The 23,805-nt window shown below is 50.5% G+C and overlaps 1 protein-coding gene and 1 long non-coding RNA gene across 2 annotated transcripts in view; one reads left to right on the forward strand and one right to left on the reverse strand.

The window, feature by feature from the left end:
- LOC146351847 (uncharacterized) overlaps nt 1–23,805 on the reverse strand; it is a 1,244,848-nt gene that overhangs the window by 1,146,126 nt on the left and 74,917 nt on the right. The gene's annotated exons all lie outside the window — the stretch shown is intronic.
- On the forward strand, nt 13,176–17,896 carry LOC146351868 (C-C motif chemokine 21b-like). Its single transcript, XM_084832702.1, has 4 exons — nt 13,176–13,308; nt 14,200–14,329; nt 15,381–15,501; nt 16,413–17,896. The coding sequence occupies exons 1-3, from the start codon at nt 13,242–13,244 to the stop codon at nt 15,496–15,498; spliced, it is 315 nt and encodes a 104-aa protein (XP_084688828.1). The 5' UTR covers nt 13,176–13,241; the 3' UTR covers nt 15,499–15,501; nt 16,413–17,896.

The raw sequence follows: 23,805 nt of genomic DNA on the forward strand, positions 1-23,805 counted from the left end.
ATCTGACAAACACACAAAAGGGACCAGTCCCTTCCTTCCTTCCTTTTCTTGCTTGCACCATGAACCCTGATGGCGCTCTATAAAGAGCAACACCGGCAGCAACAACGACAACTTGGGTTCCAATCCGTTATCCTTTCTTTGATAGCTACCAAGGGTAAACCATATCCTCCTTTATGGGGGAGCAACTTAGAACAGTGGCCTTATGAGATGGGTGGATGTTGTTTCTCAAAGACCTTTTCAATGCAGTTTGAAGTAGATGACTGCATCGGGACAACCCATGGTCAGGCAGGCAGCTGCCTTTCACCTCAAGAGACTCAGCCCAAGGGCGGAGCAGGTCCAGGGCTTGAAGTCTTGATGGGATGATAGCGAAACGATCCTGCCAGAAGAAAAACAATATATTAAGCTATGTACGCAGGTCTAAAATAAGCACAACTACTCAAGCACAATGATGCTTGATTAAGTGGCCCATGATTGATTTGGACACATTGATTAGACTTGTAGGCATGTGTGCATATTTCAGACACTGAGTGGTTTTCGTCCAGGTATGACTCAATCATCAACAGGTGTAGGGAAACAGAGTTCAGTGGTGATTTTTCCTTAAGCCACCTTTACAAAATTATGTCAGGTTTCCAATTCCTGTCTACTAAAATTTGGTGTGGGCTAGGGGAAGTGGCCAGCTTGAAACGGAGATGCACTGACTTCCACATACACAAACAATGGTTTAAACTAGAATGCTTTTGCTGCAAAAAAAGTAACACGCACACATAACTTTTAGACTTAATACAGAAAAAGAACAGCATTAGCTTGCTATATACACTGGTGAAGTATCTAACTTCAAAGGCCCTTGTACTGGGTTAGAAAAGACCCCAGGAATCTTGAATGAAGGCAGAACATGGCATCTGGGGCGAGGCTCTGTTTTATACCCTCATGCACTCTGCCATTCACCATGCTTGGTAACTATTCTGCTTTAAACTTGCTAATTGGTTATCATAAGGTGGTCTAGCTCCTTCTAAGCCCCTTACTCAGATTTAAGTACTTCCCATCTACGAACATAATTGCTGATGTCTTTGTTGATTTCAAAGAAACCTCAAAAGTCCCCAACTTCTCCTTAAGCATTCTGTTTCTATGCTCTGCGGTTATCAAAAAAAAGTTCATCAACCACAAGCTTTCCCCAGTAAATATCTTTCTTAGCAAAGGCAAATAATTCTGCTGCTCAAGAACCATTTCTTGAAATTCACTCTGGCTCATACTAGGCCCATAGAACTGATCTTTGGCTCTCTGAGGTGTAATCCTATGCATGTTTAGGCAGGAAAAGGTCCTACAACTCCCAGCATCCCCCAGCTAGCATTTAGCTGAAGCAGTGACCTGCATGCCGTCCCTCTCAAGGACCCCCTTCCCTTCTCTGAAACCTCAGGAATTTCACCATGCTCCAGCTTCACCTACAGGATGGATCTAACGAGATCCAAGAAAATATACCTTTACGCCCTTTCCTATCTTTGGGAGGTCTTCCGACTACAAGCTGCCACCTCCTGCCCCGTACCCTCTTTCCCTTTGCTTGCTTGTGGGTGTTACGATGCAGCCTGCTTTGGGAACCATTTTGTGGGCAGAAGCCCTGCTGCTCCAGTGTCGCCTTCCCCTGGCCACCTCGTGGGAAAGATGGCAGCCAGGCTTCCTCCTTCTGCCCTTGTTTTCTCTTCATCCCACGCTCATTTCATGGATGAAGCCGGCTTGACCCATCAGTGTGAGCTGAAGTCTCAACAGCGCCAAGCGTGAAGAACAGAGACCTTGACGAGGGAATGTGGGGGGCTGCACACAAATGCGGGAAACTGCACTGAGCACGTGAACTATGGGTAACCCCTGTCCTACCCTCTCCCAGCAGCACTAGGACCCCACCCTCTGCCACTCCCCGAGAACCAAGCCAAGCCCAGTTCAGCCTGGGTGATCTCTCCATGTCTATGGCCTAGCTGTCCTTGCACCGCAGTCTTCAGTCGAACTGCTGAGCAGATTTCCAAGTCAATTTCCCCACCCGCCAAACCCAGTGCATGGATACTTACATTCTCCACTTCACATTTTTGCACATTTGCTTGCTCAACCTGTTTTTGTTTGCAATCTGTGGTTGAAGAATTTATATACGTGCCCTTTGCCAATTGCTGTATACAGAAATCATTGTATATATTTTGATTCTTGTTATGTTTGATTTAGTAAAATTCCCCATTATTGGAGAAATCTTTGTATGTGTTTATCTTTGGGTCACATCTGCCAAGGCACACTATTGCCAAAGGTAAAAAGTCCCTGAACGGATGTACCCCGGAATGTGTACATTTTTTACCCATGTCCTGAGGAGACATTTGGTAGCACAGAGAAGCAGAATTGAATAGCTGTGGAATTTGTATTATTATGCATGCCCCAGTTCTCCGAGTGGTGAGATGTTCAGGGGTGTAATGCTGACTCAGGTTGGTTTCCCTTGTGAATGAGGTCACTAGTGCTTTGTGATATTTGTGTTTATTTACAAATATTTTATTAATTACACTTATATCTGATCCTCTCCTCCAAGAAAAGTAGTGTACCTGGTCCTTCCCACCCCCATTTTATTCTCACAGCAAGCTGGTGAGATAGATCAGATAGATTGAGAGCCAGTGTAGTGTAGTGGTGAGAGTGATGGACTGGGAGCTGGGAGATCCGGGTTCTAGTCCCCACTTGGCCATGGAAGCTCACTGGGTGACTTTGGGCCAGTCACAGACTCTCAGCCCAACCTACCTCACAGGGTTGTTGTTGTGAGGATACAACGGTGAGGAGGAGGATAATGTAAGCCGCCTTGAGTTCCTTGCGAGAGGGAGAAAGGCGGGGTATAAATGCAATAAATAAATAAATAAATAAATAAATAAGATCAGGCTGACATTTGGCGACTGGCTCAAGGTCACCCAGAGAGCTTCATGGCCAAGTAGGGATTTGAGCTGGAGTCTTCCTGTTCCTAATTCAACAGTCTAACTACTATACCACAATAGATGGAGGCACGGCGTTAAACACTCCATCAGATGTCTGTCTCAAAGTTCAATGCTTCCCCACCAGATTTCCATCCAAGAATCACTGAGTTAGAAGGGACTCCAAGAGGTCATCCAGGTCAAACCCCCAATCCCATAACCATATAATACAGAACAGAGAGCATCTATTGCATCTGTTAAATGAGAAAAAAGGAGACTTCCTTTGGCCAAGAGGTTCTGGGATTCAGAGTGTGTTTTGCTGCTTCATCCAGGAAGATCTAACCTCAGCTCCCACATTTACAGTTGAGGCTATTTTTGCCATGTGATCCTTTTCATTTGAATGTTTCTTACTTTTCCATGCATGCGATGGCTGGGAGTTTACACCACGATGGGAAAATCTTGAGAAAAAGAGTCCCAGTTGTACTAAAACATATCAGCTGTCACCACAATGAAGACAAGACTAATTCGCTATGTGAACTTAATGTGGCAAAATTACTCCCTGATGGACTGGAAGTGGGAAAGAGAATCTGTTTTGCTAAAGGGGTAGCAGGCTGGTGTGCGGCTCCATCCAAGTTGATCTGGACTGGGGCAAGTTGGAAGGCCAGATGGGTGTGAGTAGGAAGGGCTGGTGTTGGGGCACTAGTGCAGCTTGGCAATTTTAGAACCTGGCCTCAATGGTCTTACTCGGGGGTGGGGGGGTGGGGAGCGTGTGTATCTGTCTAACCCTTTAGACAGCTACGTGTATTATTTCAGTTGTGAAACACACAACTAACATTTCTATTCCCCCCTCCCCTGCAACATCCCCCCACCCCCACCATCCATGCTTTACAACTGCTTCTGCATCCCTGATACATTGGAGCAAAACCTCAAAACAACAGCAACAAAACACCCTCTATGCCATCCCTTTTTTCTTTTCTTTTTAAAGAAATACTCTCAACATGTGCAGTTTTGTATTTTACATTCATTTGAATCATGATGCCAGGAACAAAATGGAATTTGCTTCTGTTGCCCTGATGCTGCCCTGACTGGGGGGCACAAGCACCATTTTGTTGTAGAAAAGGACAATACATTTAAAAAGTAAAAATAACAATACAGCACCTGTAGCCGTGTACATGCCCTGCTTTCCACTGCCTTTTAAAAATAAGGATCAGAGGGGCGAGTCAGTGCCGATAATACAGGGCTAGATGGACCAAGGCTCGGGCTCTGCTCAAGGCAGCTTCTGATGTTCCTATGCCTCGGCAGTGAGGGCCCCAGGGCATGCCCATAAGAACATCAGAAGAGCCTTGCTGGATCAGGCCCAGGGCCCAGCCCTTTGTTCACACGGTGGCCAACTAGCTGCCCGCAGGAGACCCACAAGCAGGACACGAGTGCAGCAGCACCTTCCGCCCATGTTCCCCAGCACCTGGTGTACGCAGGCGCACTGCCTCTGATCCTGGAGGGAGCACAGAGCCATCAGGAGTAGGAGCCCGGCTGGTCTGGGGGCTGATGCTCTCTGGGTGGTCATTTGGGGGCCCTGAGACTCCCCAAAGCCCAGCGCTAGCTGCCCCACAGTGCTGGGGGAGCCATTAGGGTCCGGCATGGGCCCAGCCGACAGGGCCTCGGCACCCCGGTCTCCTCCTCCCGGGGTGCCAAAGGGGGCGGGGGGCCCGGTATTTTGCGCAAAAGGCTCCCGCTGCCCTCGGGAGCGGAACCTGAGGGGCGCAAGCCAGGCCGGAGGGGCTGCCGGCAGCCTCGGGGGCGACCGCGCGCTCCTCGCGCGCAGGCTCGCAGCTCGGTTCCCGCGCGCGCGCGGCCGGGCTGCCGGGCATCCCTGCGCCGGCCGCTTCCGAGCACGCCGCCCGCCGCGCCCCCCGCGCCGCCTCGGCTCGGCTCTGCGCGAAGGGAGGCCGCCGCGGGGGGGGGGGCGCAGCAGCCGGGCCAGCTCCGGGGGGGGGGCGCAGCAGCCGGGCCAGCTCCGGGGGGGGGGCGCAGCAGCCGGGCCAGCTCCGGGGGGGGGGCGCAGCAGCCGGGCCAGCTCCGGGGGGGGGGGCGCAGCAGCCGGGCCAGCTCCGGGGGGGGGGGCGCAGCAGCCGGGCCAGCTCCGGGGGGGGGGCGCAGCAGCCGGGCCAGCTCCGGGGGGGGGGCGCAGCAGCCGGGCCAGCTCCGGGGGGGGGGGCGCAGCAGCCGGGCCAGCTCCGGGGGGGGGGCGCAGCAGCCGGGCCAGCTCCGGGGGGGGGGGCGCAGCAGCCGGGCCAGCTCCGGGGGGGGGGCGCAGCAGCCGGGCCAGCTCCGGGGGGGGGGCGCAGCAGCCGGGCCAGCTCCGGCGGCCAGGAAAGCAAACGCGGAAGCCGCCCCGTGCGGCGCGCCCCCGCCCGAGGCCGGGCAGGGGCTCCGGGCTTCCCGGCGGCGTCCGCGGGGCCTCTGCGAAGAACCGGCAGCGACGCCGAGGCAGCTTCGCCCAGCCGGGCGCCCTCCGGAGGCGCCGGACGACGACCCCCGCTGGCTGGGCGTCCTGGGTGTCGTCGTCCGGCGCCTCCGGAGGGCGCCCGGCTGGGCGAAGTCTGGATCCTCGCCAGGCGGCTCGTGGGCCCGTGCCGCGCAGCGGCAGCAGCAGGACTCCCTTTCCGGCAGGGCCGCTGCGGAAGCCGCTGGGGAGGGGTGGGCTGGCCCCGCGGCGAGCCCCCGGCCTGCTTTGCCTGCAGAAGGCCCAGGCTCCCCGGGCGGCAGGGCTGGCGAAGAGCCCCCCTGCTCGCCAGAGGCCCCGGAGAGCTCTTGCGGCCTGCCCAGTTGTGGCCCCGTGAGTTTGGCGCAGCCTCCCCGGGGAGGCTCGCCGCACTGCGATGGAAGCGAGGCGAGCATATTACCGCCTGAAGGGCACCCCGCGCCTCTGAGACCATGAAGGCCAGAGTCGAACGAGGTCTTCTCCCACCTGGTGCCTTCCGGATGGGTGGGCTGCAGCCCGCATCAACCCCAGTGGCCATGCTGGCTGTGGATGATGGGAGTTGCAGCCACGTCTCTAGAGGCACCAAGGGTAGAAGGTTTGGGGTTAGATGGACCCGCGGGTGCCATCACCCCGGAGAACGAGATGTGCTGGCAGACTGAGCGGAGCCCCTGCTTTGAATCTGCCGAGAAGCTCCAGGTCCAGCCTCGCCGGAAGGGCCTCAGGCCTGAATGCTGCATTGAAAAGGTATTCTCACTGGTAGATGGGCAGGAATGCCACAGAGCCCCAGCACCACAAGGCAGGAGGAGACTCAGGGCAGACAAAGGAGAGAGATCTTTGTCACACCGTGCAGCGTTATTATGGGCTTTGCTGCCATACGATGGGATGGAGTAGAGGACGATTGCATGCGTGGAGGAGGAGAGCAGCTCTGCTGACAGCCACCAGAAGCCACGAGAGCTAAATGGACCCTCCCAAGGCAGCCTGCTGCTGAGTACCAGCTTGAGGGCACAGCAGCGGGGGCTGGGGTGGGGTCCTGATGCCTTCTTGACTTGCTTGTGGCCTCGGCGCCATCTGGGATGGGAAGCAGAATTGCCTCTCCCCACTTGGACCAGCCTGAGACCTTCGTTCCTCTTCTCTGGGCCTTCTTCACACTCCTCTGCTGTCTTGGGTACAGAGGCATTACTGCCGGGGCCTTTCCAGTTGTGTCACTGTGAGTTTGGAGCAGCCTCCCAAGGGAGGCGCAGCACATGGCGACGGAAGCGAGGCAATGCATATCTCTGTCTGAAGAGCCTGCCCGTCCCCCTGTGAGGCCATTGAGGCCAAGGCCTTCTCCCCCAACCTGGTGCCTTCCCAATGGGTGGGACTGCAACTCCCATCGTTTCCAGCCAGCATGGCCATTGGCATCTGGAAGGCACCAGGCTGGGGAAGGCAGGTCTAACGTGGTGAGCGGTGTGTAGGCTTGCACTGTGACGGCATTCTCCATTTGCGCAGGTCTGTTGTGCCACTGCCCCAGACTCCTGGGTCAGTGCACAGCAATCCGCGATCCTCAAAAGTTGATTCAAGACTCTTGACATGGAGTAGTGTAAGCATATCAGAAGAGCATCCTTAGATCAGACCAACGGCCTCTCTCTTCTAGCACCCTGTTTCCCATAGTGGCCAGCCAAATGGCTCTGGGGAAGCCCACAAACAGGACATGTGCACAATAGCTCTCCTTGGAGGGAGTTACTTTTTTAAAAGATCAAAAGAGATCTGTTCTCTCTCTGAGCATATGAATTCTTGTGATGTCTGTCTTTTGATGAAAATTAACTCTCCCAGACTTTGGCTTGAAAACATGCCAGGACTCTTAAATAAATATTGGCTTGTACCATCTTGGACACTTCATTTTGTCATTGTGTGAGATGGTGGGTGGGGAGCAGCTAGAGCTGAACAAAATTTCACATGCCTTTAAAATTCGGCAGACTTTCAGGGTAGGGAGATAGTGGTGGAGAGGTGGGTTCAATGAGCCTAGAATCCATTAACAAGTCAAGAGAATTGACAGGAGGGCTTGCAAAGAGAATGGAAGCAGTCGCTTTGACTAGTGGTGCCAACAGAAGAGCAACACAAAAAATGTATAAACAATAAGATGAACAAAAACTGCTCCAGCCCAAGACATGGCAACATGGCAGAAGACATGGAGGATGAGAAACAGAAGAGGTGGCATCGATGGCGAAGCAGACAGGAGAGCAGTGAGCTGCATATAAGATGGGGGCTAGAGAGAGCTTAGAGCAGAGGTGGGCAACTTGTGGCCCTCCAGATCTTTTGGTGTACAATTCCCATCATCCCACACCATGGGCTGTGCTGGCTAGGACTTATGGGAGTTGTAGGCTAAAACATCTGGAGGGCCACAAGTTGCCTATCCCTGGCTTCAAGGGAGAGATATGAGCATGGAGCAAATTTAGTAGAAGAGCTTTCAATTAACAGAGGTGATACTTTAGGAGGGCAAGCTTGCAAGAAGAAGTTGCTAGATGCCAGACAAGAGGTGACCACTGGTTTTAGCAGTGGACCTGGAGGGGAAAGGGTGGCTCTTGGAAACCCACAAGACTCAAGAACAGAAGCCTGGGAAGGAAGCTGTGCTCTCTGCACACTGCCAGGGGGCTTGTGCAGGAGAAAGTTGCAGTGACTTGTGGGCACTGATGATCACCAAACATGTCTGCCTCAAAGGAAAGGGAGACCGTACTTGGTTTATGAGAGACACAATGATCTTGCAATGTTATTAGGACCTGCTGTAGCGATTTAAGTTGGGCCTTTATTCTTTGGTGAGTGGGATTTAACCCTTTCCCTTGGACCATTTTCCAGGTTAAAATTGTATCCAGATGCTGTTTACCCCATGAAGCAAAACATACACTATTAACAGCTCTGGAAGCTTCTGTTCTTGGCTCCCACCGCCCTACCCCAATGTAGTCACGCCCTGAGAATCATTATGGCAAATCCCATCTACTTTTGTCTCTTTTCACTATCACTGGACTAGAGAAAGAGACAGCAATCCAGGCAGGTAGCAGCTTTGGACAATACCCTTGACCAAGGCTGGCGTCAAGGGTAGGCATGGTCAAACATCTGCTGAGGGCCTGTGCCCCAGCAGAGGCCCACTGTCAGAAGCCTTCTGGAGTTGCTCCTCCTCTTTGCTATTGCAGCCTGCTTGTTCGCTGGCCTCTCACTCTGGCCCAGACAACTGTGGTGGTGAAGGAAGAGCAGGAGATGCCACGGCCTACTTGCTCACTGGCTCTCTGGCTGCCAAGCAGACAAGTGGTAGAAATGATGAGAGAGGATGAGAGCAAGAGCAGCTGGTGACAATGGTGGCGAGAAGGGGCCTATTGTGGGTGTCTTGCCCAAAGGCCCTCAGAAACCTGGAGCTGGCAATGCTTTTGGCAGTGAGCAGCAACAACAGGAGGCCGCCAGGTTTCCGGGTAGATCAGACCTAGCCACAGTGACCCGTGCCTTGGTTGCATCAAGACCAGGTTGCAGAAACACCCTCCACACAGGGCTGCTTTTGAAGGGTCTCTGGCCACCTTTGGCATGTAGCAGCTCCAGTGCTCACAACAACATGGATGTGTGAACATACTCGTTTTAGGGCAGCTGCACTGGTTGCCAATACATTTCAACATGCTGGTTATTACATATAAAGCCCTGAATGGCTTCGGCCCAGAGTACCTAGCACAGGCCTGGGGAGAAGGTACATTACGATCTGCTGGTAGACTGCTGGGTGATTTGAAGTAGGTCAGATTTGTTCTGGTAATTGTATTACTGTTGTTTTTACTGTATTTTAGTTCCTTTGATGAATGTGTTGTTACCTGCCTTGAGCACTAAAGATGGGATTTAAATTATCCCAATAAATAAATTTATTTTGCTACCCTGGATTGGCAAATACAGAGATTTGAGTAGAAGACTTTGCCAGAAAGCCATTTCTATCAATAATACAGAGACATTGTGTTCAGTTATATTTCTTGTCAGAAAAACATAAGAGGGAGATGTCGGCATAGAAATGGTTAGGAGAACTGTTAGACTTTGATCCATTTGAATATCACCGGATTCAATACTTTGGGGAAATCCAAGATTAAGATAACGGGGCATGTGATTGTATGTAAAAAATGGAATAGAAAAAGTGCTTTTAAAAACTTGTCTCACATGTTCAAGCCTACACATATCTACTCAGAAGTAATTCCCACTGAGTTCAATGGAGCTTACTCCCAAGTAAGTTAGTACAGGATTTCAGCCTCAATAGATTAATTCACAAGATGGATTCCATAGCTTTGAAGAAGGTCAAGGAGAAAGTATGAAATTCAGCCCCCAATGAATGATAAGTATATTCAATTCAAACTGGCATACAGACCCACATGAATCTGCAGAACCACAAACTGCTCTAGAAGGGCCGAAGGAAATAAGTTGCCTTCCCAAATCAACCAGAATTATTTACCAGCAGTTGAAAGACCAGAAACTAAACAGAGTATAGAAAAGTTGAAAAAGTGTATCAGATCTTCCCTCTAGATTTGAATCCAAGACAGATTCAGCAATACTTTCTTCATAGAATAACACATCAGGCTACCATGGAACATGATAACACTCCTTCAAGGTGTGGGCCTACTTTAGAGCAAAGGGTAGGCAAAAGGTAGATCTCCAGACGCTTTGGATGTCCACTCACAGGGACATCGGAAGCTGCCTTATACTGAGTCAGACCCTGGGTCCATCTAGCCCAGCACTGTCGAACTGACTGGCACCAACGGCTTTCCAGGGTTTCAGGCAGGAGTCTTTCCCGGCCCCACCTGGAGATGCTTTGCTTTGAACCCAGGACCTTCTGCATGCACAGCAGCTGCTCTACCACTGAGCCCCTCCCAGAAGTCCCTGCCAGCATGGTCCAGTAGCTGTTGAATTCTGGGAAGAGGTGAGTAAATGTATTAGTTCCCAAGGAATGTGGGAAATGGTATTCCGGAGAATTGATTTGACAATCAGTTCCAGCTATTTGCAATGTGAAGAAGGAGCAACAACAGGCTCGGGTCAGAAGAGCAGCAGTACTGAAATGGAAAGGCAAAACTAAACCAGGCATTTGGCCAAACTAGACATGATGGGGGAGATCCATAACTGGGTATAGTTTGGCCCGCAGATACTTGGGTAGAAGAGTCCGTGAGCCTAGCAGCCAAAGAAGAAGTCGCACATCCAGCCTATGGTATGGAAAAGAGATATAAAGAAATACAAGGACATTCTGTGCACATTTATGTAGTGTGAAAAGATGGCTTTTGGGGGGATCTTTTCCATCTCCCCCAATATCTTTCCCCCTTCCTGATAATCTTTCAATCCCCCCCCCCCGCCCACCTTTTAGAATTAGGGATTTTCTGCTTATTTATCTCTCTGTTGTGCCGTTACTCTGACTTCGAACATCATCCCATAGCTAAATCTGATTGGCTACATGGGATCATCATGAAGCCAAAGCAGAGTGAGGGCATGCTTCCGACTGTCACTCTGGCTCTAGGTCCCTGGAGAGTTGCTGCCAGTCAGTCTAGAACAGCCTTCCCTAACCTGGTGCTCTCCAGATGTTTGGGACGTCAATCCCCATCAGCCCCAGCCAGCATGGCCAATGGCCAGCTTTTATTGAGTAGTGAGGGGAAGGCATTCTGTGTATGTTCAGGATTGCTCTGCTTCATTGTCTGTTCTAGGATGAGGAGTTGAGTGGACGCATCAAGCGCTGCTCATATCCAGAGCCTGACTGATGCCCTAGTTTGAGACTGGGTCATAACAGCCTTCTAGGTGACACTGGCCAGTGACTCTGGTCTCTGTGGCTTTCCCATGCAGCCCATGGCTTGGCTCCCTGCTGGAGTCATCGAAGGAAACACCTTTCTGCCAGCCATTTGATCTCTATGTGAGCTATGCTGACTGGGGTTGATGGGAAGTGCATTCCAACACATTTGGAGGGCACCAGGTTGGGGAAGGCTGGTGTATGCCAACCTTTGAGGGGCAGCTGGCAGTATTGGGTGGCCTTGAGTTTTGGTCTGGGGCCCAGACTTGATGACCTTTGGGGGTTGACCAGCTCTAGAAGATCCTTGGGCTGGGCTACTTCACACCATAGCTTTGTCTCCAGACAATGCATTCCATGTGTTCCCAGAGACCCGTCCATGTGGATGACTGCCAGAAGCGACTTCCCAGAATAAAAGAAACAGAAAGACACTGGTAACACCCCAGTTCTCATGCCAAGGCTGACCCTTGGAATCCACCCTGCTCAACCTCACCACGTTGAAGATTCCTCACTGTCTTCTGTCTGCTGCTTTCACTTCCCCTGCAACAGCCTGCCTTCCACAGCTTAGAAGTCTGGGTGCGGGGGCTGTTTGCTCTTTCAATGGCCATGCAATATGTTAGCAACAGTTCAAATGATATCTCAGCAGCTGCAATGTGTGTGGAAATGGCTGGGTGCGCACCGCATGAATGTGCTGCCTGCAGGGATGGTGCCTTGATGTTCATGCATTTGCCTGCATATGCTCTAGAGACTAAATGTATCCAGGCACCCCCTCAAAGATTTAATGGGAGGTGAAGGCCGGGGACCCTGGGGAAGGAGAGCTGATCAATGCTAGCGCCCCACATTAACTGTATTTTCACAAGACACCCCCCCATGTGAAAAATAGTGTTGCGCATACGCACCCCCTATGTCTGAGCAATGAAAACTTCCCACGCTTCCCGTGCTTCTGCAGGGTCCAGCTTCCTCAGAAGGAGGCCACTGGAGACTTCTGGTAGTTCTGTTTATTGGCACACCAATGTACCAGCTGAACATCTGATGAGGGTTCACAGCATTAGCAGATTCCTTCTCCCCATCCGGTGTACAGCTGTAGGACTCTTCAGGGAGCAAAGGCAGCTCTCTGCCACAGACTGACTGCTGCCTCACCTGCCTTCCCTATTTCTACCTTGGATGCCAGAAGCACATCACCCATGCACAGAGATAGGGGCAGCTGGGGGAAACTTGACCTGCCCACTTGACCCATGCCGGCTTCTCTTTCCAGAACGTCAGACTTGCAGGGGCGGGGGATTAGCAAGAGCCTTCAGACTACCCCCCCACCCCGTAACTGCAGTATTTCTTTGATCTGGCAGCAAGCAGGAGCCAGGCAGAGTAGTGAGAGGCTGCAAGGTGTGGGAAGGCAGAGCGATGTGTGCCAGGCAACCTGCCCTGCTGCCCACATCCAGGCCGCCTCCCTCAGGGCCGGGGGGTGGCATTGTCCCACCACCCATGCTGCAGCACGCTGCAACTGCCAATCTGGCTCCTTCTGGACCTAGAGGAGGCAGGGCCGCTGTCTTGTCCTCTGCCCCAGGCAGCAAAATGTCCCAGGTCAGCTCTCCTTTGGCGGTAAAGCCCTGTAAGAGAAGACTGAGGCACTGTGACCACCTGCAAGGAGATGGTATCCATTGAAATCTGCATGTATTTATTCAGGGCTGGAACAGCAAATCTCATTTACGGTAATCTACATTAAAAAACAACAACCCAAAAACAGCACAATGAAGAATGTTAAGGAGTTCATATTTGCTGCTGCTTCCTCTGGGATAAACTCTAGAGGTCGGCAGCTGTGCAGTTAGACTATCTGGTGGTGGGTCTTCCAAGAGAAGCAGCAGAATGCCAAGAATATTCCCACCCGCCCCCCGCCCCCCAGCTCAACACGTCCTGGCAGGAAGGAAGGAGGGACCAGGCTGGCTGCCAAGGCCAAGCAAAAGAAAGTGAAAGTCTTTCAGGAGGGGTTTATAGAGGGGCAGCAAAGGAAGGGAAAGCCAGTCCAGCTCTCTGCAGCCTCCTGACAGCCCACTGAGAATCATCTAGCCCGGGACCTCTGGCCACCATGGCTCTCCGTTCACTGCTCATCTGCTGCCTCCTGGCTGCTGCTTTCTGCATCCTTCAAGCTCAAGGTACAGTGGTCCCACTCACTTCTCTGTCTCTGTCATGCTGAGGTTCTTGAAAAATGTGCTGGGGCTGAAGTGTACCTGCTGTGCACCATTGTCTTTGATGCTCCGGCTGCCAATGTCAGGTGTGTATTGGGGTTACACAGTTGGAAGGGAATTGCCTAACCAGATGCTCCTCTCCCTTTAGCACGGCCTGGCAGTGGCTACTCCTGGGCCCAGAGTTCTGGTTTTCCCCCTCTTCGAATGGCGTTTTGAATGTGCAAAAATGTCCACTGTAAAGGACATTTGCTTAGGAACCCTGTGAGCAGATCACTGTTATACCCCAGACAGTAAAATCACAGAATAGAGATGGAAGGGTCCTTAAGGTCATCTAGTCCAACCCCATTTAATGCAGGATCTGCAATGCAGGATGCAGCTGCAGCATCCCTAAGAGATGGCTATCCTTCCTCTGCTTAAACCCTTCCACTGAAGGAGAGCCCACCTCCTCCCAAGGCAGTCTGCCCCACTGCTGAACAGCTCTCACTGTTGGGAAGTTTCTCCTCCATTTAGCTGAAATCTGCTTCCCTGCGATTTTCACCCATTGGCTCTAGTTCTGCTCTCTGGACCAACAGAAAACAGCATCTACTCCACCTTCTGCATGACAGTTCTTCAGATATTTGAAGACCTCTATCACATCTCCCCTTCTCCTGGCTCCTTCAGTCATCCCTCATAGGACTTGGTTCTCCTGCATTCCTGACCACCTGGTCACCCTCTGGACACACTCCAGTTTGTCAATGTCCTTAAAATGTGGCACCCAGAACTGGAGATGGTACCCCAGATATGGCAAGGAAGACCTCATAAGGACACAGAAAGACACCCCCCCACACACATACTCAACTACCCTTTTTTCTGATTCAGGAAGGAAGAGCTATTCTGTGGACTGCTGCGAGGCCATCAAAGATGTCCCCCTACATGTCAAAAGGGTGAACATGTTGCAGTCGTACATCATCCAGGAGCCGGCCATGGGATGCCCAGTCTCGGCAATTGTGTGAGTATCTGGCCAGTTGGGAAGGCTTCCTGGGAATGCTGTGAACTGTCCCTGGCTCCAGTGAGACGCCGGCGGCGCAGTCACTGGGAGCCCCAAGCACACAGCCTCCCACAGGCTTCCTCCCCCGGGACCGGCTCCACAACCTGTCTTTGCTGACATGGAGAGTGTCCTTCAGGATGGACTCCAGTACAGCTTCCCACCAGCAGCCTGTGCATTGATGGAGGGATGGAAGCGCCATTTGAGTTCTACAGACGCTAATCAGCCTGAGCTCATCCCCACAACAACCCCGAGTGGTGGGCCGCTCTGGTTCCCATTCTACAGACTAGGCACTGAGGCAGAAAAACAGTGATTTGCTCAAAGCCACTCTATGAATCCATGGCAGAGGCTGGCCCAGATCTCCCAAAGCAACCCATTCCTGATCCGCTCAAGACACATTCATGCTGTACAGGCAGTAGTCCAAAGATGCCCGCTCCTTTACTCAAGCCAAGCAGGCCTGGATCTGGCCAGGGCTTGGGGAAGCGGGGAGACTGTCTGGGAGCCCCCATGGCTCTATTCTATTGATGAAACGGGACAGTGGGGGGGGGGGTCTAAACCTAATGAACACATTAAAATTATTATCTGCAAACCTTATTTAGCATCAGCATTTTCTGTTTAAGATAAAGTATCAATGAAACAGTGAAGTATCAGAAAAGAAAGGAAGATACTTATGGGAAATTGGAGGCTACAGGATAATAGACTGAGGTGTTGGGCTGGAATTAATTGGGAATAACTTGGTAGCTGTAATTTGAGAAAATCTTCTGTGATCTCAGAGCCTTTGGAAGACACTTCTTCACCTTTCAGTGCTCAGCATTTCCACCTGAGTACCAGGAATCTGTTTTTTTTTCCTCAGAGAGGGGGATTCCTAAAACCCATGGCTGAGGCTGCAAGCTAGGTTCCATGGACATGGCTGTGAATTCAGTTATTGTGCCTGTGAAGCCGTCCTGTTGACTGCAGGCTGAGCAGGTTAACTGAGGTTTCAAATAATTCTCCCACTTCTTCTGTCCTGGCTCAGGCTGATCACCAAGGCGGGGCGTGAACTGTGTTACCCTCCTGACTCTAGATGGGCTTTGGCCCTCAAGAGGGCACTGGACCAAAAAAAGGCCCAGAGGCTGCAAAGATCCCGAGCCTAGGAGGTGAGTATGGCTGAACATCTGTGATGTCCTGGCGGGGGTGAGGTGATGGGGTTGTTTAGGTGAGCCGTCCTAAATGGCTTGGGGTGATGGAGTTATCAGCCTTCCCCAATGGCCATGCTGGCTGGGAATGATGGGAGTTGCAGTCCAACACATCTGGAAGGCCCCAGGTTAGGGAAGGCTGGTTTGGGTTTTGTAAGTGAGTGAAATGGAGATGACTTTGGGAGGAGAAGCCTGCTGTGACTGGCAGAAGCTCTCTGGTCTCTCAAGCAGAGAAAAGGTCTTTCCGCACCCAGCTACCTGATATCCGTTTTAACAGGAAACGCTGGGGGTTGGACCTGGGATTTCCTGCATGCAAAGCACACGTTCTCCCACTGTGCTGCAGCCCCATTGCATTCTCAATCATGTGCACCAACTGCGGTCATAAATATTTACCTGTCTGTCTAAGAGATTTATATCCGGCCTTTCCATTGCAAGAACAGTGCTCATGGTGGTTAACATCTGGGAGTGCCATAAAGTGTAACTTTCTAAAGATATGCACTGCAGAGCAGAGCGGCTGCAAGTCCCCTGATGTACATCAATATATGAACTGGATGCACGTCTCTCTTTCGCACTTTGGATTGGTAGGCAGCCTGGTGCCCTCCAGAGGCTTTCTACTACAACTCCCATAATCCTTGACCCTTGGCCATGCTGGCCATGGCTTATGGGAGTTGTAGTTGAAAACATCTGGAGGGCACCAGGTTGTCTACCCTGGCTTTATGGTACCCACCTGAGCCAATATTTGTCTGTCAAAGTCCCCACAGGTTTGTGCCTCTTAGCTTCTTGGGATATCAAATGGGGCTCCTGCCATCGTTCACCATGTGAGGTCACCCATGCGGATTTCTCAAACCAAGCACCTTTGTCTTCCCTTCCAGAACAGCAAACCGTCTCTGCCATTGAATCCACTTGGACCAGACCTTCAAAGAAAATCCCTCTGCAGTAGATATGAATAAAGGCAGCATCATACTCTGTATTCACCTCCGTCTCTGCAGCTGCAGACCTAAGTGTCGGTGGGTGGGTGGATGGTAGGGGACTTCTTTCACTCTATTCTCAGATTACTCTTGCATCTGTTGCCCTCTCCAAGAGCTTCCTTTGACCCTCTGTTTGGTGACCTGGGTTTGAAACATTAGCGCCTGAATTCCTGGGGTGGAGAACTCACAGCTGTGGATGCCTAACATCCCATGCCCAGCCGGTGCAGAACGACAGCCCAGCCTCTGGAGTCCTGACAATCATGTTCCCACCAAAGGGGATATCCAGAGCTTAATGAAATCCAGGACTGAATCCTAGAGCCTGTTTTTAATGCCTGGCCCCCTCCCTAGATCACATGAATAAGGAAATGGACAATAGACATTTGGGCAAATTGCAACTGCAATTTGCATAATTTGCACAACTTTTGACTGGGAGTTGCATAATTTGCACAAATTATGCAAATTGCGGCCAGAATTTGTGCAAATGTCTATTTCCACAAATTAAATATGTAAAAAGTCCCTGATGCTTTGACTTGGATTCCTGCATTGAGCAGGGGGTTGGACTCGAAGGTCTTGTAGGCCCCTTCCAACCATACTATTCTATGATTCTATACCCCAGAGCATGCACAAAGCAGCCACAGCCCAGGCTAAGCCTGACAAGCTCAGCAGGGCTTTGAGGGTGAAGAGTGGAGTTCACTGGCAGGCAAGACTCAAGGAGCCTTAAAAAGAAAAGTTAATCACTGGGTACCTTCTTCAAGATGGCAGCTTCCCCTTTTGCAATGACTATGGTGTTCACAGGTAGTGGGAGTTTTTACTTTTGCATTGGAAATCCCTTGAGTGAGTTTGCGAAAGACTGAGATGTTGCTTATCGTGCAAGAGAGAGAGGAGAGGGTTTCGTTTTTACTTGTATGGAGGACCTAGCTCGCCTTCCCAGCTAACCCTTGATGTGCTGTCACCTTGAGCCACCACAGGAGACCTATTAGAGAAAAGGAGACATCTCAGTTCCCCACCTGGTGGCTCAGCCTCCCTCATTGTAACGAATGATGGTAGAAGCAATGGGAAACAGGAAGCGTGTGGACATTTTCAATGTAGATATCTTTGCAATGTTGTAACAGAGACATGTAAAATATAAACCACCTTTCTTGTATCACCTGTCAACCCCCCTCCCCCAATGTTTTATACTGCAATTTGCTTAATTAAAAATTGACAGATTTCTTTAAAAATATGCATATGGTTGCTTCATTTTCTCATTCAGCCGTCTAATCCTATTCCAAGTGCTGAATTAATTGATGGTATTTATGAATGTGGAGCTAAATACACTTTCCCCAGCTCTTTAGAATTCTGTTCTTTAATGCTGCATTTGAACAGTTTCCAAATAATAAAAGGATTTCAAAATGAAGAGGGGATAACAGTTCACAACATCCAGCATGGGCAGCGCAAGAAGCATTTTAATTTCAGGGAGGTAGACTGAGGCGAAACATAAGGAGGCATGGGCAAGCTGTTGAAGTAAATAGGAGTTGTTCATATCTGGTGCAACTGTGCAGTAAATAATTCCAGGGGGCAATGCACAAATTGTGCCTTTCACTCTCTATAAACTGCAAGGGGACTGGCATATCTGTTTCTACCTTGCCTAACCTACGAAGAAAGGGACTTTTAATAGGTGGGGAGCGTGGGTAAGCTTTTCGTTCTGACTTGCACCAAGGACTTTGGTTAATGATTGACTGAGATAACAGGCTATAATAAAAGGATCCAGAAACTTAAGTCTTATTTGCAAAGGAGCCTCCGGTCCCTTTGATGTGAAGGTTTTACTGCTTCCTTCACAGTCCCTCATCACACATAATCACTGGGGACCTGGGGCAGAGAGGAAGGGGGAATTCCTCTTTCCTGTATCAAATTCCCCCATGCAAGGACAAAAGGCTACTCCTCTGCCAGTTGGCTGGGGACATGGAAACAGCACTGCAAGCCAGCAAAAAAGGAACCACACACTGGTGTTGCTCTAAGAGCAACAAAGAACCTGACGGCACGTTAAAGGTGAAGATATTTATCTGTGGCATAAGCTTTCATGGAAAGACAAAAGTGCCCAGTTGACTCTGTAGATGCCTTGCAACCGTAGACTTTCCTTTTGCTGGTGACTCACCAAAGTCTGAGCACAAGCATTTTCTAGAAATTCTGCAATTCTTATTTGGGATGCTGTTCAATGTCTGGGGCTAAGTACAGATTGGGTGATTTTAATCCAATATTTAAAAGGTTTAAGTTTTAATGGGTGTTTTATGAATTGGGTTTTTTTTACTGTTGTTTTTAGCATTGCTGACCCCTCTCAAGCCTCAGAATGGGGTAAACTAGAAAGTCAATACTAATAATCATAGATGTGTGTTGAGAACCCAAAAGAGAGCCTTCCTTGTGATGATGAGGTTAATTGGTGGGTGCTGTTTAGTTCTTTTATTTCTGTGTTTTTAATTTGTTTTTATGTTGTGTTTTAAGTCTGGATTTTATTGTGAGACACCTTAAGCACCATCTTTTGGAGGAAAGGAGGGATATAAAATGAATGAATGAATGAATGAATGAACAAAAAAATAAATACACTAGGCACTGCACAGAAATAAAATGAACAGATCTCTGCCTATAGGTTCACAATTTTAAAAAACCAATTAGAATCAAAAGGAAGAGTAGGATTGGAGGAAAAAGGGAGAAACTTTGCAGTACATGGAAGAGACTAAAAGAAAGAACAGCAACCACCTACACATAGAGAAATAATTGCATATGTCAAACAGGACATCCAGAAGGGAATTCAGGAGAGTTTTTAATAACTTCTGAATGGAGGACAAGGAGGAGGCTAGCTGAATATCTAAAGGGAAAGAGTTCCATGCAGAAAGGGCTTTGAGGGAGAAAGTGTGTTGATGAGAAGGAGGACAAGGGAGTAGCATGGCCACTTACAAAATTACCTGCTTCGCATGATCGCAGCGTGGTTAATAAGCCACGGTGGCTTGTTACCCACCCTAAACACACCAGCCATGTGCCAGGGGGTTAGCATCATTGCCCTTGGCAGTGCAGCTTGTGCTGTGCGAACTCAGCCAGGGTGGTGTGCTGCCATGGTTAACAAACCACCCAGACCTCATGGGCTGTAGTAAGGCTTCTGGGTGGCTTGTTAACCATGGCAACAGGCCATCTTCACTGAGTTCACATGACACGACAAGCTGCACTGCTGGGGGTATTTCTGCGCATCCCCCCCGGCATACAACCAGCACGTCTGGCTGTGGAAATAAGCCACCATGCTTGCGGGCTTCCCATGGGCAGCTGGTGGGCCACGGTGTGAACAGAATGGGGAACTAATGGACCTTTGGTCTGACCCAGCAGGGCTCTTCTTAGGTTCTTATTTCTCCTGCTGTGATTGTACGAACATGGTCAACCACTGAAAAAGAAAAAATGCATCACTGAAAGAGAGGGCAAACGAGCGCAAGAATTGGCGTGGAAATTGCATGTACTAGTTTAGATGTCTAGAAGCCAATTTAGAAATAATTGCTGTGACTTAAATAGAGATACAGCCCATCTCACTACAGCAGAGGAGGCTGTGGCCAGGTGATCAGAATGCCTCTGCTGCTCAGCCTGCTGCCCTGGTACGAACAACTGCGGGTGGGCAATCTCAAGGCCCCTGCAGCTCTCTCTTCCCATGGCTCTGTGTCTGCAACCAGGTCTGGGCTGGGCAGATGCCTTCAGACAGAGGCCTCTCCTCACCAAAGTAGGATGTGCGGCCACTGTACCAGGCGGTGGTGATTTAATAAAAAGATGGTGGGATTGGGGAGCAGAATAGAGAGAAAGCAATAAAGGGGCAGGACCATGACGAAACCTGATGATTAGAATAAGAAGTTTAAACTTGATGTGAAATAATAGAGGAAGCCAGTGAAGGGAGACATGGGGAAGTATACAGGATTAAAGGCAAAAAGGAAAATTAAACTGAAAGAAAAAGGGAAGGCAAAGGGGGAGGTTTGGGGAAACACAACACAGTCATAAATCTGTCTACTTAAGGTTAAAAACCAGACTAACCAAGACCAAATAGATCGAAAGAGGAATTGGAAGAAATAAAATTTAGGCATCACATGCCTGGCACAGAGCAATAACTGCTGCAACCAAGGACATGTGTATTTATTTATTTGCACTTTTAGACCAGCCAGTAACCAACGTTATCTTGGCAAGTAAATTCAAGAACATAAAATATAAAATCACAATAAAGCAGTAATAAGAGCAAAAGATAAATAATACAATGTGAAATCAGCAGCAGGGGGGTAAAAACAGCAAGACAATAAAGTAAGGCTATTGGCCAAAAATGCACAGACATTTAAAAGCATTAAAATAGTTCTTAAAATATCTGGGAGAATAAGAAGGTCTACACCTGGCACCAAAAAGAGCATCCTGTAGGCACCAGGCAAGTCTGGGAGTGGGAAGGACATTCCACAGATGAGGACACCACCACTGAAAAGGCCCCCCCCCCTTTTAGCCTTTTAGCCCCCTGCCTCATTTGGTGGGGGCACCTGGAGGGGGGCCTCAGACGAGTAGCAAATATTAAAACCAAGGGTGTTCATGACAATTGGTGGTTGGCTTTGAGATGCTACCAGTGCTGAGAGAGAAAGTGTGAAGAAAATATTTGACAAATAATTTAGAGCCGCCCTTTCGATTTTGGTCAGGATGGCTGAAACAGCACTCTGTTCCCCAACACCCAGCTGATGGTTGATCTTCTAGCTATCACTGTTGTGCCCACTGCAAATTAGCCAGGAATCCAGCCAGCCAGGTTGGCAGCCTGGGCCCTGGCTTGAAACCCAAGGTTCAATGTCCCTTTGGCTGCTGCCATTCAGGCACCAGGGTCTTGTACATGTCTTCCAAGGGCAGGACAGAGGGGTAGGGCAGGGCAGCTGGAAACACCTGGAATGCTGCTCAGCATCCTTCCCGTCACCAGAGATATCTTATATTTGTGTGTTGGCTTTTGGTCTGTGATCTGGTAAAAATAAAGAACATGTCCTGGCTTGGCTTGATGGCTAGGGGAAGGAGCAGATAGCCCAAGCACTTGTGGATGGCCTGGCATCAGGCAGAGAGGAGTCAAGCCAGGCAAAACACAGTCAGATCCAGGAGAAAAGGGTCACTGCAAGGGAAGGAACTATCAGGACCCTGGACAGGGTACTGCAGGGGATACTCACCGGGCTGTTTCCCCAGAGGGAGAGTTGTTGTCCCAGCAAGGGACTGCAGGAGACTAAGGCCTCAAGAAGGCTGGCAGGCCCAAGATTTCCAGAAGCTCCATCTCTGCAGGAGGCTAGCGGTAGCCCTTCAAGGGCACATGGTTGTTTCTGTGGCCTCATGCTCCTGCATGGCTGAGGGACAAAGAGAAGCTGTGCGGGAGTCGTTCTCAGAGTCTGAGGTTGAGGGAAGAGCTACGTGCTCCGGTCTGGAAGGTAAATGAGGGGGTGCCAAGGATTCTCCCAGAAGTGGGGGAACCAGGGGTGCATTAGACTCTGAGTCCACCTTAGGGTGCTGCTGAACCTCTGAGCCTGACATAACAAAATAATGGGGGACTATACTGAAGTATATAAATGGGTAAACATACAAATTAAGCAAGCAGCATGTACAAATAAACATACATCCTTGCGAGAATTCAAAAGAAAGAGCAACTCACCTGAAGAATGGAAGCTTCCCTTCCAGGGTTAATGGCAGCTTCTCCCCATGCACCATGGTCCCAATCCTGCTGCCTCCCTTTTTTCCTATAGCTTGTTTAAGGGGTGGGAGGGAAGACACTTTACATGCATTCACACATTTAATGTCATGTCGGCTTTGGCCCAGAAACCTGGGGCAGGGACAGCAGGGCATGACTTTCATAGCCATTCGGGGATTGATTGCTAATCGTTCCTTAGTAAAACCTGCATCTGAGCATGTAAACATGTGCCTGGTTGAAGGGGGAGAAGCACGGTGCCCATTCAACCTGCTGGTGTGGACAGCGGGTGCGGATGGAGGTCACTTCTCAATGGAGAGTAGGTACGTGCATCTCACAGGTTGTAGAGCCAGGTTGCAAAGACAGAGAAGGTTGCTGTGTTACACAGGGTGCAAAGCTGCTCTGAGTATTCAAAAAGGTCGGTCTGTCTGGGTCACAAATTCACTTGCTTCCCTCTGTCAGCTATTGGAAGGCACAGATGGTGCAATTTTGTGGTTCTTGAGGAAGGAATTACCCTCTCCCGTCCTTTGAGGAAACCTGTCAAAGCCCAGGCTGAGTTCTGAGAACAGCCCAAGGTGGTGCCACTGGAGGGACATCAAGCCACCCTAAGAGGCCTGACTTTCCAAAGGCAAATGTCCCCCTTCTCCCCTCCCCCGTCTGGCACACCAGGGCATTTGGCTGGCGGGTTCTTCAGAAGCTCCCATGGGACGGCTCTCTGGAGGTTCCTTTCCTTCCATTTCATGCTGGGCATTGCACTGAAGAGTCTGGGAGAGTGTGGGTGGGCAGACCAAGGAGTGGGCGTGGGGTGGGGAGCCCTGCCTCTCAAGCAGCTGGGCTAGGTGACCTGAACGGATGCCCGAGGAAGGGAAGGACTGCTGTGCCACTTGAAGCTTTCCACCACCACTCACTCCCCTCCTTTCCTTCCTGAGAAATGGGAACCTCGGGTTATTTCCTATGTACAGAAGAAAAAAGTACTGAGAGTGCAACGTTGCAGACTGAGAGGAAGAAATGAAAGGGGCAGGATTGCAACGGAGTGGAACTGCTGATCCCCCAAGACAAGGGAAAGCAGGCCCAGCCAGGCTCTGCTGTTTGGCTCAGCCTCTAGTTGTAGCACTGAGAGACTGCCAGGAACAAATTTCCCTTTCTCCCCCCACCCCCGCATCTCTAGTCCTCAAGGGGCACGCCCACCACTCTGTGGCTGAGCACATGCGGGGCTCGTGGAAAGTCGTGTGTTCAGCCCCAGGCACCTCCACTTAAGACAGAGAAGAGAAGGAGGTGTGTGGGAAGAGACCTCTGTCATAGCTCCTACAGAGCTGCTTCCCATCAGCACGGGCCAGGAGCACGGGGCCCCTTTCAGCCGGAGGGCGAATTCCATCTGGGAGGAGCTCTTGGGGCGGAATGGATGGGGCCAAAATGAAAATATACGCTCAGGGCCACATTCCAGTGGTGGGTGGGCTCAAGATCAAGAGGGCTGGGGCCCCCAGGCCAGTGCTTGGTAGCTGAAGGTTCTTCTGGCCAGTCACTCAGCCCAACGAGGGGCAGCTCAGTCTTTCAGAAGGGGGGCAAAACTGCACAGACGCCAGGGTGCCACCAAGGGATCGGTGGCTG

The sequence above is a fragment of the Heloderma suspectum genome, chromosome 2, assembly GCF_057233095.1.
Source record: "Heloderma suspectum isolate Gila_16-S chromosome 2, 16-S_ref, whole genome shotgun sequence".
NCBI lineage: Eukaryota > Metazoa > Chordata > Lepidosauria > Squamata > Helodermatidae > Heloderma > Heloderma suspectum.